This window comes from Triplophysa rosa, linkage group LG21 (assembly GCF_024868665.1).
Source record: "Triplophysa rosa linkage group LG21, Trosa_1v2, whole genome shotgun sequence".
Lineage (NCBI taxonomy): Eukaryota > Metazoa > Chordata > Actinopteri > Cypriniformes > Nemacheilidae > Triplophysa > Triplophysa rosa.
In genome coordinates this window covers 10,057,494-10,071,354 of record NC_079910.1, presented here as the reverse complement: position 1 = coordinate 10,071,354, position 13,861 = coordinate 10,057,494, and the positions used below count along the sequence as shown (strand labels likewise).

Here is a 13,861-nt window from a genome sequence, read left to right as displayed (position 1 = left end):
TTATATTAGAAACGCCGATCGGGTCTCCGAGACATACGTCTGTTTTGATGCGACATGTGATGTAGCGTGTCAACCCACCACAAACGACAAAATAAATCACCACATGCATCACTATAAACGGACAAAGCTGGAGAGAGCTCCACACAGAAAGTAGCGAGTCAAGCCGACACAGGCGACGGCAGGTGAGTTTGAATTATAATGCAAACCGAATACTAAAAACCTCTCAGTCATCTGATGCAGGTGGCAGTTGTTTATTTTTCTGCTCATATTCTTGCTTTATGAAGATATACGATATCGAAACAGATGCTCGCTGTCTCAAAGCTGCCTTGTTACGAAATTGCCTTATCGGAAATGATGGTCTTTGTTCAGACGATAATCGATTTATCAATGTATCTATCTGAAGGTTTGCGCTAGAATAACGTCGATCACTCCTCCCCTGTGTCTGATGCTGTAGTTTTAAAGCGTATGCCGATCTCTGAATGATGTGTGTGAACTGTCATGATCGGATTTCTGTATGTGGTTAATACTGCAGAATGATGTTAGCATTGAAAGAACAAGACAGAATCAGACTCGTGATTTTAGTTATAATTCTAAGTTAGGCCACTTTTAACTTACTGTGTGACTTTCGTTGTTTGGAACGTGACAAATTTCCTGTACATACACAATGAGCTGTTGTTAAGGTGCTGTGATTTGAGAATTAAGATGTAGCTTTTAAACAGTCCAATAAAAATACTTTTCAAATTTTCTACAAAACAATGTTCACTACTGTTGTATATAAGCAATTGCAACACTGCATCGTTTAAGAAGAAACTAAATTAGGCAACCATCATCCGGAGCTACCTTAAGGTGTGACGTCATCGTTCGGCACTCATGCGGCTTTCATTTACGTCAACACACAAACCCCCCAAACTGAGGCTTTATGCATTTTTCATATGTACTGTGGTGTTGGAACGCTGCACTCTTGGACCAAAATATCAAATAACGAACCAGAGACAAACGACTACAGGAGAAAGCGTCTATCAGTTCAGGTAATGCTGGATATATCAAGTGATCTTGTGCTGATAGGGAGGGGGGGGAGAGATGCTCTGGATGGCACACAGTGTGCTGACTCAGAATGATGCTGGAGCTGTTTGTAGAGACTGTCTTTAGCTGTACAGTAAACACTGGAGCAGAAAAAATAATGTTATATGGTTCATTGAACCAGGACATCCTAAAGAGAATATTGTAACTGTTTCTGACACAATACTGTAGTTAGTTATTGCTGCTACAGTAAAATCATAATAAATTATTACAAAAAGTAAAACAAATCTCTAACAAGCGATCGGAATGTATTCACGATTTTTTTTTAATTTTTTAATTCTTTTATTCTTTTATTTATACCATTTTTATTACATTCACTCAATTATTACAGTATTCCTGAAGCTTAATTGGTATTATGTAGCATTATGGTATGGGAGTATTATGTTAGCAACGCAAAGATCGTAGGTTGGATCATCTGCAAACACATGTACTGATATAGAAAAATATTTATCGATACTGTTATGGAAACATTTTATTTGATTTTTAATTCTTTAACTGAGTTTGTGCTGATTAAAATCCTAATTGATTTAACTTGGGCAAGTTTTTTGTAACAAAATACAAGTTTTTAGCAAAGCTTGAGTGTCTCTCACTTGTTACTGTTTTAGACTGAGGCAACTGTAGAAACCTTATCCTGAAGGCTTACTAAACTACAAATAAATACGGACAACAGTTTCATCTCGTCTGCACGTTTTAAACGATTCATTAGTGACCTCAGGTTTCTCACCGCAGTGTTTGCTTTGTTTAACAAAATGATTATTACATCTGAAACCCTATTGCCATTTTGTGGGCAGCCACATGACTTCTGGCTGTTACTGAGCCCATTACTGGATGTGATTTCTGTTGTCTGTTATGTGGAGTAACATGAGTACTGTTGTAGAGCTGAGGGGGAGTATTTTGGGGAAACCACTCCTTATTATCGCTTTATTTACCAAATGATCCCATTGCACTGTTTTTGACTTGATTGTTACCTCCTCTGTTGTTTTTCAATGGTGTTTACTGCAACGCTTATTTAGGACCACGATTATCCAGGAGAAGAGATGGCATTCTGAAATTCCTTCTCTGTCACCCGTGAGATTGATTGTCGTTTATCGCCCGCCTTTAAAATGTTTCTCATATCTCGATCCAATCATCCCACTCAAAGTGTATGACAGAAACCAGCATGTGTTACCGTAGGCACCACCGTGGTTTCTATAGTGATGCTCTTGATGGAGGAATCATTGTGTGCAGCTGGTTCTTATAGGCCTGGTTGTAGAGATTTTAGCTGGAACAGAGTTTTATTCGTATTATGAATCTATGCAGCGGGTTGCTGATTCTATTTGAGAGAGATCGAAATTAAAAAGCGTTCGAGCCCTCAGGCCAAGCAGAAAAGGCCATTGACTTTTGAGTAGAAAGCCGTATGTAGCTGTAAGCTGTGAAATGAGTGCAAATATATTAGTTTGTGAAGTGATATTTTTCATGATATTTAATGCTTGAGAGCTTCGGTCTGGTTTGCTTCCCCTGTAATGATTCTTCAACGTTCTACTGTTTGTTCAGAATCTCAGTTGGTGGCCACCATTATTATAACAAAATAAGCAGTAAATAAATAGTATGGGTTCATAGCCTGTTAATGACTGATAATGGTTAGATATAAATCAGGCTAATAAAATTAGTTTTATTGTCAGTATTTAAAGACTTGATGAAGTGTGGTTTCCTTTTTTATATTTACTGTTAAAACTTTAAAACCTTTTTATTTTTATTTCAGAGGCAGGGTGTGTCATTTAGAGGCAGGACATTATTTTTCCAGAGAGCATTTGATTGGACAAAAAGTGTTGTGAGTGCAAGATGAGTCATCAATATTTTTTGTTCACTTTCTCAGAAGGGAAAGTGTAAATGTTAAGTGCATTAGTGTCAACATTTAGAAGTTCATTAGCATATAAATGACCTTGAATCTAACAAAAGCTACAAAACTACATTCTGGAGGTTGCATACAGTCTTCTCTACTGTTGACCCTGGGCATATTTGTTTCTCTCCGCCTGCAGTTTTCTAAACTGAGGTCCAGGCATCAGCAGGCCTCGGAGAGCAACGGCATGATGGAAGGGGGAATGCAACTGCTGAACCGAGATGGCCACAGCATCTCGCACAACTCCAAGAGGCACTACCACGACTCCTTCGTGTCTATGAACCGCATGCGTCAGCGGAGCTTGCTCTGCGACATCGTGCTCCATGTGGCCAACAAGGAGATCAAAGCGCACAAGGTGGTGCTGGCCTCCTGCAGTCCGTACTTCCATGCCATGTTTACAAGTAGGTCTAAGTATTCTAACATAAAAAAATTTGCACTTCACTTTTTGAGTTTAGGACGTCTTGTAAAGACGTTTTGAATGTATTCTTTGAGTTACTCGAAGCATTCTGAACTCGTCATTGTTTATGTTCTGTGTACATTACCTCAGCTTCCTTTTCAAACCTTTCCTTCCTGCCTTTTGTCATCTCCTGTTGTGTTTCCATGCTTTATTCTCTTCCCTGTCCTGGTCTCAGGTCAGCAGGTGCCTGGTTTTTCCTATTGCTCATCAGTCCCGCTGCACCTCAGACTGGAGTGTGATGGTATGTGTCAGGACAGTGTGGGCTGCTCAAAGCCTTGACTATTCTGAACTTACCATACACTACACTGACACCATTGTGTACGTCAAAAGTTGCTTAACTTACAACATCGCATCTAGACTAATTTGTACTGACACTGAGTGGGAGGATGTTCTCGGAGACATTGTCTGTTACCAATATGATCGCTAACTTTGAAAGTCTGTGGATCCTATTGGACCAGCAAATTTAAAACCTACGGATAAATTCTCTTTTATAAAAAGTATGTAGGAGTGAAAAACAGTTTTTTTACTGCATACAGTCAGAACATAATCTGCGATTTGATGAATCAGAGTGCAGTCAAATTTAAGTGATTGAGCATTTTATTTCTACGTGGAATGCTGGTCTGATTCACTGAAATTGAGTTCTTAGTTAATCAAACTTCTTTATCTCAGCGTTCATCTTCTTCATTATTGTAGTCATACAAAGACGTACAGAAACATAGATTTGTGATTTGCAGTGACAATATGGTTAATCATTGCATGCATGAAAAAATGTTGAAAACTGTTAGAAGGTTTGGAAAATGGATTCCTCTTATGCACTGCTGAAAGTTACTGTATATGACCAGTACAGATACTATTCAACCTCCAACAATGAAATCACTGTATGGCCTTCCAGTATTGTCCAACCCAGAGCCACCTGCTTAACTTACCTGACAAATGCTCTGTGCAGATGAAATGTCCGAGAGCCATCAGACCCATGTGACCTTGCATGACATTGACCCTCAGGCTCTGGAGCAGCTGGTGCAGTATGCCTACACTGCTGAGATCGTGGTAGGGGAAGGAAATGTGCAGGTGGGTCACCTTTAGTGTCTTTTAAAGAATGCATTGTATGTTAAGACTTATAAGGCTGTAGTTAGTAGGGTCAAAAGTGGGAGGATTCTAGGGGCTTCACAAGGGTTTCTAAATTGTAGTTTTTAAAGTCACCATGAAACTGAAGTTGCGATTGACTTCTTTTCCGTATCGTGACGTATATCCGACTGAAACGGCTTCTGAAATTAGAAAAAAATGTAGGGCGGGGCTTTATTCTGCCCTTCCCTTTTTGATTGGTTTGTTGTGAGTTGGGCCTGGAGGCGAAGGCTAAAAATGCCTGGCCATTAGACAGTCAGTAAAGTCCTACCTCTTTTTTGTTGCTCACGTCATGTGGTGAAGAGTTGTTGTTGAGAGGAGCTTAATGTTTTTGATTAAAGATTTACAAGTGCAAATGAATTAAAAAAAAGGTGTGCACGGATAAATCATTTATAATAATCAACACTGTGTAAAACACTTTCATGGTGACTTTAATAGTTAAGGCCCAGAGTGATATGTATTATAACAGCAATTTTTAGCAAGAAATATTCATTTAATCTTCAGAATCGATATCGAGCCTTGAATATATATCCAAACATAATATTCTTGTCTGCTCAGTAAGGCAAGATGGTATTTTTAGATGGTTTATGCAAACTTAGAATTTGCATCTTTGCAAATGTAGGCAGTCTTCTGAGACTAATAACTTTCAGTTTGCAATAATTGAACTCTTACCTCTCTTTTTTAACTTATCTCACCCGTGGTCCTCTCTTATGTGCACACTCCGAGCAGACCCTGTTGCCGGCAGCAAGTCTCCTGCAGCTCAACGGTGTGAGAGATGCCTGCTGCAAATTCCTCCTCAGCCAGCTGGACCCCTCCAACTGCCTGGGCATCCGTGGCTTTGCAGACACTCACTCCTGCAGCGACCTGCTCAAGTCGGCCCATAAGTACGTCCTGCAGCACTTCGTAGAGGTTTCCAAGACCGAGGAGTTTATGCTGTTGCCACTGAAACAGGTGAGCCATGTGTTATTGGGACTACAACGTGGTTAAATACTGTCATCATATACATATGCAGTAGCTCTAGTGGTGTTCCAAACCCACACGACTTCCACAGAAAAAAACGAAAAAGTTAATTTAGTACAATACTGTATATTCTGGCTGCTTATTGCCATGTAATAAAAGTGAATGGTGATTGGGAATGTCAAGCCCCAAAATAGGGCTGCACAATATATCTACATTATGGAAATATTGCAGATGTGCACAGTGCATTATGAATATTGCAGTAACTGTATGATATTAATATTTCAAGAAGTGATGTGGAGTCCAAATTTTAGAACAGTGCAGATAACAGGGAGACTTGCACGCCAGGAAGATGTGTTTGCAGGAGTGCACGCACATGCTCTGATGTGTGCAAAATAATGAACGATCAAGAAGAATGAGAAACATGTGACCCTGGACCACAAAACCAGTCTTAAGTAGCACGTGAATATTTGTGGCAAAAGCCAACAAAACATTGTATGGATCTAAATGATCAAACAGCCTGCTACAGCTCCTCTGATTAACAACTTTAAAGGCGATTTTCTAAAAATGTAGATTTTTTGCACTCTCAGATTCCACATGTTCAAATTTTTGTATCTCGGTCCTATCCTAACAAGCCATACATCAATGGAAAGCTTATTTATTCAGCTTTCATATGACGTATAAATCTCAATTTGGAAAAATTGACCCATAAGACTGGTTTTGTTGTCCAGGGTCACATATTTTGGTTTTATATCTAAATTTATATCAAATATACTTTAATATAGTTTAAACTGATTTTATAAACTTAAAGCATTATAATGTCACATTGTATATTGCATTATTTAGCAAGTTATCACATATCAGTTTTTTAAACCATACAGCCCTACTCTATAATTATAAAGAAATCATCATAAAAGTAGCATTGTTCTGTAGCTGTCAATTGAAATGTGGCAGCAATGATGTCAAAGACATTTGGTGACAATACATGCCAGACCTTTGGTAACTTTTCAGATTTTGTTCCTTTCCTACCTACCTTAAAACAATTTCTAGAAAAGGAGGGAAGTACTTTGTACCTGTTAAATGATGCATGAGCGCGTGGGAAGCCGAGCCATAACAATCCTTGCAGGAAAATGGTTTTGGCTACGGATGTCTAATTATATATACCTTACTAACACCACTTCCTGTCCCGGCCTTGAGCTTTTTAAAAACAAAATGTCTTCATCCGGCCTCTCCTGCTCTTTGTGGCTCAACTGCTGCGTGATCTGAGATCCTTCATCCTTGTAACACCAAACCAGGGAGAAAAGTGATGTGTACTGACCTGACCTTCACTGCAGTGCAGATGGATGGCTGGCTTTTAAACCTTCACCATCTTCAAGTTGAGGAGCGGCTCTCGTCTTCATCAGCATGTCAAAGATATAATGTCAGCGCTCATTGCAGTGATGCTAAAATAAATGCTTTTGCATCAGCACAGCGTGTCGCTCAGTGTCACAGGAGGTTTCTTCAGTACAGGGTCAATCATACTTTGGAATATGCTTATGCAGTGACTGTTGGTGAGAAGTTGATGCACGTATGTGACATTGATTTTGTCAGCTTTAACCCTCTCTTTCAGATAAAAGCGATCTGATGGCGACTCTGCGTTGTTTGATTTGATTAAATCTGCCTGCAGATTGGAGAGAACCATTAGCTTGGGGTGGGCACGATAGACTCTTTTTTTTCTGGCTGTGATTATCTCTCTCTCTCGCTCACTCTCTCTCTCAACAGCTGTTGTAGGCTGGTGGGATCATATTTAAGCCTGAAGACCTGAGAAATACTTGTTTGCTTGTAGCTATGTCAACCGTGCCCACTGCCCCGCATAAACAAACAATCAGTGACATATGCTGTTGCTGTGTCGTACAGGGCAGTCGGATAATTGCGGTGTGAAGTCGTATTTAACACCACAAAACCTTTTCTTATAATTTTTTGTAGGTGTTGGATCTCATCTCCAGCGATAATCTGAATGTCCCATCAGAAGAGGAAGTCTACAGAGCCGTGCTTAGCTGGGTCAAACACGACATCGACGGGCGGAGGCAGCACGTGCCACGGGTGAGCGCTTCCATCTGACAAACTCGGTTTATAGCAATCACAGTATTAATGTGAGGATTATGTTTCTGTAGCTTTGTGTTCTTTAATCCCTCAGCTGATGAAATGTGTGCGGCTACCGCTGCTGACACGAGACTTTCTGATGAGCAACGTGGATACAGAGCTGCTGGTGCGTCACCACTCCGAGTGCAAAGACCTGTTGATTGAAGCGCTGAAGTATCATCTGATGCCCGAGCAGAGAGGCGTGCTCAGCAACAGTCGCACACGGCCACGTCGCTGCGAGGGTGCTAGTCCGGTGCTCTTTGCCGTTGGTATGTGAATCGAGGCCTAGGGCGGCGGTAATGAGGGGTCTGCTGCTTTAAAGTCCCTGTGAACCTGAAGTTGCATCGTTTTTACTTGCGCATTTCCGAGTGAAATGGAATTTGTAATGAGAAGATTAGTGGGCGTGGCTTTTGTCTTTCTCTGCGATTTGATTGGATGTATAATAACAGCCGTTGCATTTTGAAATGGAACTGGCAGCAGACTGACAGTTGAGGGGGAGGAGTTAATGGATGCTCCGCCCAAGCCATCTAACAGACGTCATTTAAGATGGATAGTCATTACAGGACTGATGTGCATTTTCAGATTTTAACTAAGGATTATGAGGGCACACGAATTTTAAAAAGAGAATGACCCACATTGATAAACTATTTACAACAAATGCTGCAATATTTCATGAAAAAATAGGTATTGTCATTTTAAATTTCACTGGGACTTTAAAGGTCCAGTTTGTGAAATATAGCGGCACCTAGCGGTGAGGTTACAAATTGTAACCAACAGCTCAGTTCACCGCTCCCCCTCCCTTTCAAAGCACTACAGAGGCTGACACAGGACAAAAATGTTGTTACATTTTCGCTTCTTTGCTGAAGGAGATAACGTATTTACAAAGCGCGCTCTGTAGAGCATTTTGGCTACTGTAGAAACAACATGGCGGGGGCACCTGTGGTGTATGTAGACAGAAATAGCTCATTCTAAGGTCACAAAAACATAACGCTTCATTATGTAATGTCTTTATACACCTCTGAAGACAAAGTTACGTATATTATATTGCATTTCTGTCAATAGATCCTCCTTAATATCACACATTGCACTTTTAAACCTTTTGTGTGCGTCTTGCAGGTGGGGGTAGTCTTTTTGCTATTCATGGAGACTGTGAGGCGTACGACACCAGGACGGACCGCTGGCACATGGTGGCGTCCATGTCAACACGACGGGCACGAGTCGGAGTGGCTGCTATCGGAAATAAACTCTATGCTGTTGGAGGGTATGTGGGGTTTAAAGGGATAGATCCCCTGAAATCAAATTCTGCCATCATTTATTCACCCCCGTGTCATTCAAAACCTGCATATGACTCTTTCTACTGTGGAACCCAAAAAGAAGATATTTCGAGAAATGTCTCAGTGGTTTTATGTTCATAGAATGGAAATAAATGGGGGCCAGTGTTGTTTGGTTACCAACGTTCTTCAAAATATCTTCCTTTGTGTTCTGAAGAATCTCATACAAGTTTCAAATGACATAAATGAACAGCAATTTCATTATTATACATAACAGGCATACACAAGTAGTTTTCGTTTCAGCTTGCTTACCTCCCCTCTGCTTTACTCAGGTATGATGGCACCTCTGATTTGGCCACTGTAGAATCATATGATCCAGTAACCAACACGTGGCAGCCTGAGGTCTCCATGGGAACGAGGAGGAGCTGTTTAGGTGTAGCGGTACTGCATGGACTGCTTTATGCTGCCGGAGGATATGATGGTGCTTCCTGTCTCAACAGGTATTTTATCACTGTACAACAGGCTGGTGTGATAATAGTGTGAACTCATTACTTTAATCTAGAAATAACAATGCTAAAATGTCTAAGGTACATGGAATGTTAGGGAAATTACCTGGTGGAATTCATTAGAACTGCAAACCACAACGTTTTGTTTAAGGAATTGGCGGCTAGTCAAGAGAACATAATTATATTACATATTATGCGAATGCATGATTGTTTGATCAACAATGCAATAAATCAGTACTTTTGAAGTTTTCCTTTCCCAGGAGCTCTTTTCTTTATTTGATATCTCTGATTTTGTGTAGTGCAGAGAGGTATGACCCTCTGACCAGTACCTGGACCTCCATTGCTGCTATGAGCACCAGGCGGCGATATGTCAGAGTGGCCACGCTAGGTTAGTCTTGTCCTTTATTTTTGCTTCGTATATAGAAGCCCGATATAGTAATTGAAGAGCTTGTTCTCTGGTATAAGCAAAGCACAGTTACCATATCTGTAGCTATGTAATTTCCTCATGTCACCAGCAACCTGATTCTGTGTTTGTTCTCTCAGATGGCAGTCTGTATGCAGTTGGTGGGTACGACAGCTCCTCCCACTTGGCCACGGTAGAAAAGTACGACCCGCAGGTAGGTGATACATTTCTGGTGAAAGTGTCTGCAGGGCATGTTTCAGTTGAAAGTTTAATCTCTATGGTTAAATGAGTAATGATGACGTTAGTTACTTTCATACTTCTCTTTCCATTTTCCAGAGTAATACATGGACTGCCATTGCCAACATGCTGAGCAGGAGAAGCAGTGCGGGGGTGGCAGTATTGGAGGGCATGCTTTATGTTGCTGGGGGCAATGATGGCACCAGCTGCCTGAATTCCGTGGAAAGATACAATCCAAAAACCAACACCTGGGAAGGAGTGGCGCCCATGAACATTCGCAGGTTTGATACATTATGCAATGTTACTAATAGGGATGTCAGAGTAGCCGATACTACAATAAAAACTATTGATAACAACCTTTTTGCAGCATTGGTTACACCCACGTGTAGCAATTGTACTACTTTGCAAATGTGTATAAATAGCTTTGTATAGTAATAATAATAAGTATTATTATTATTGTTATTATTACTATTACTTGTTCATAATAAATAATAATTAATTAATAATTTTTTGTTCTTTTTTCGGATTACCCATTGTTTACCTGAATAATTACTAAGAAATTAATTAAATTAATATTTCTAGTAATATAATATGTTCAGTAGCATATTAGTGTTCATTGTGCTATTGAAATTAGCATTATGAATCATAATATTTTAATGGTATTGGTATCAAGCATGGCAAATCTACAAAACACGGTACCATTTTCAATAGGGCCTATAACTTTCTCTTGATCTTTAGGAGTACTCATGACCTGGTTGCCATGGACGGCTGGCTGTATGCAGTTGGAGGCAATGACGGCAGCTCCAGTCTCAATTCCATAGAGAAGTACAACCCTCGTAGCAACAAATGGGTGGCCGCCTCGTGCATGTTTACGCGCCGAAGCAGCGTGGGAGTCGCCGTCCTGGAGCTGCTTAACTTTCCACCACCTTCCTCTCCCACTCTTTCTGTCTCCTCCACCAGTCTTTGACAAAGGGTAAAGACTCGGCTTAGCTCCAGCGGCCTGCCCTGCGTGGCCAAGAGGCGCAACTGTTCAGTGTGAACACTGAACGATGAGGAGTGTTTAATGGGCCAGAGTGCCCTTCCTCAACCTGGAGGAACATGACGGCATTCCACAGATCATGAGGGTAAACGGTGGGGAAAAAACGCGCTCTCACACACTTCAGACCTCCACGATCCTCACCCTTGAAAAAACAGTGCTTGAAAGTGCAAAATAATATTGCTCTGCCATTATGCGGTCACTTTGTGTGTGATGTAACTAAATGTATATATGATTTATGTTTATGATTTTTTAAAGATATTAATATATATACAAAAAACTACTATAGGAATGTAGCTCTTAACAGGATCTGCCGTGCATGTTTACATAAATTGTCTTGGCAGACAATAATATTGTAGTGCTGCTGTGTCACACTAGGTGGCAGAAAGGTGCACTGCTGCCCCATCTCACCACAGACTCGCATGGAAGGTGGCTGTAAATACACGAGTGTGGTCAAATCATGTTAACCTAATATATGTTTATGTATTTTCATATTTTTTATTTATCTACTGTAATATATCAACATATGACACTATTGTTTGAAAGACCACCTCTGTCTTTAAAGAGGAAAGATGTAGTTTTTTGGATAAGCTTACATATCAGAGGAGCACAGGTGTTATGAAGATTGGTATGAAATGTGAATTTAGGAAGCGAATCAGGTATTTTTTTATCGGTTGTGTTCAGTTGTTAAAAAATGAAAAGGCCTTCGAGAGTTTGAGCTTGTGTGCAAACTTGATAACATGCGTATATACAGGGCTGGGGAGTAACGAAATACACGTAACTTGGTTACGTATTTAAAATACAAAATTTGAGTATTTCATTACAGTTACTTTTTAAATGGTGGTAATCAAATTACAGTTACAACCGAAAAGTATTTTAGATTACCAAAGTGATTACTTGGAATTTCAATGGCATTTATTTCATTTAAACTTTATATTAACTGTAACAGGCAATTAATGTAAACAGCAATCGGTGATTCTCTGACTCTGGCATTCTGCAAAAGCATCCCAAACTACAGTTCTGCTCATTTTCATGCCCCTCGCAGAATATGCAAAATTGGAATAATTTTAACAAAATAAGAGGGATCTGGGTTCATAGAAATTGCATATTAATTTGATTTAGTACTGTTCTGAATAAGCTATTTCACGCAATATAAGTTTTCATATACTCCATTACACAATTTGAGCCAATTTATACAAATTGCCACATAAAAAAATTGACACCCTGGAATCTTTAATGTCTGGTTACCTGAATGATCAAAGACTGTTTTCATGTTTTGCGAGTCCCTTGATTAAGTCATTTGTTTAGGTAATTGCGACTTTTTATCTCGGAGTTCTTTTATCTCACAGTTCTGACTTTTTCTAACAATTGCGAGTTTATAACTCACAAATCTGATATATTTTCTTAGAATTGTGAGAGATATACACTCACAATTGCATCTGTCAGTCCAATGAGAGAAAAATACTGACTTTTTTCAGTATTGTACTGAAGTTGTAGTCAACTTACTATACAAATGTCAAAATTGCGAGATCTCGCAATTGTGAATTTTTCATGCAATTCTGATTTCATAACTTGCAACTGCGAGTTTAAATCTCGCAATTCTGAAAAAATGAAATTTTGTTTTTTTATTTAGTGATGGAAACAAGTTTCCATGAAACACAATGCAGAATTCAGAGAAGGGGGTGAAAATGTTTAAACAGAATGATGTGTAAAGATTTTTTATTTTGTTTATAGATAATATTTTTTTCATTTAGTTCTGCCCTTTACATTAAGCATGTATAACCACATGTTTCCCAGAAGACAAAATAGGTACATTTAGCCTCCAATTCAAAAAAAGTTTACACACCCCAGCTCTTAATGCATTGTGCTGCCTTTTTGAGCATCAGCATTTTTCCTTTTCTTTTTTCTAAGATTGTGTGCTTTTTTGCTTTAAGATATATTGTGGAAAACTAATGTTGTTTAAAATAAAATGCAGAGGAAAACCAAGTCCTCTGTTTGGTGATCCTTTGTGTTACGTACCTTATCAGTATTGATAAGTATTTAGATTAGGTTACAGAATTTGTGTAATCTAACGAAATGCGTTACAAATTACTTTTTAAAGCATGCATTTTGTAATCTGTAGTGAAATACATTTTAAAAGTAACCTTCCCAGCCCTGCGTATATATCACTAACCAGATACTACAAACAATAGCCATACCTAAACTATAACTAGCTGTGACAGAAAAGATGCACTTTCTCATTTCTCATGTTTTGAAAGAGTGATTGGTGCTCACAAGTTTAATATCAAGTTCTTGTTTCAGTGCGAGTCACATTTATTGGTATCAGTTTTTTTATTCCAAATCAGATTCTAGGTTTATTCATCGCTAGAGAAGTTGAGCACAATGAGGTGTTGGGTTTTATTGACATAAATACCATAAATGCATAGCACTGTATATTGTATTTTCTAAACATTGTTTATTTGCCAGGGTTGACAGTTTTCAAAGCTTGATTAACTGTATATAGTTTTGTTTTGTGATGTTATTGGTAACAACGACTATCAGTGTATTTTACCACAGACTGGCAGATTATTGGTTTTGTGAGCAGTTAAGTTAATTTTCTAAGATAACATCACTTTTGCTCACTGCCATTTCACTTAGATTTAGAAATGTAGCATAATATTATATGATTTCAAAACTTCTGAGAAGTTATGATTTATTTTCCTTGTTTTAAGGACTTAGAGAAACTCGTTCCAGGTCAGTGTAAGTTGATGTCCAGAGTGTGTATGTGTATGGATACTGCAGAACCAATTCTG

The 13,861-nt window shown here is 39.2% G+C and overlaps 1 protein-coding gene across 2 annotated transcripts; it reads left to right on the top strand.

The window, feature by feature from the left end:
• Nucleotides 1–16: 16 nt before the first annotated feature.
• On the top strand, nucleotides 17–13,052 carry klhl17 (kelch-like family member 17). 2 transcript variants are annotated; one of them, XM_057319738.1, is made up of 12 exons: nucleotides 17–182; nucleotides 3,099–3,360; nucleotides 4,363–4,484; nucleotides 5,268–5,489; nucleotides 7,461–7,577; nucleotides 7,672–7,885; nucleotides 8,733–8,877; nucleotides 9,220–9,387; nucleotides 9,693–9,781; nucleotides 9,937–10,010; nucleotides 10,133–10,314; nucleotides 10,772–13,052. In XM_057319738.1, exons 2-12 carry the CDS (start codon nucleotides 3,147–3,149, stop codon nucleotides 10,998–11,000), a joined length of 1,776 nt encoding a protein of 591 aa, XP_057175721.1. In that variant the 5' UTR covers nucleotides 17–182; nucleotides 3,099–3,146; the 3' UTR covers nucleotides 11,001–13,052. The 2 variants fall into 2 exon arrangements, with proteins under 2 accessions (XP_057175721.1, XP_057175720.1); XM_057319737.1 differs by lacking the exon at nucleotides 17–182 and adding an exon at nucleotides 876–1,028.
• Nucleotides 13,053–13,861: the final 809 nt, after the last annotated feature.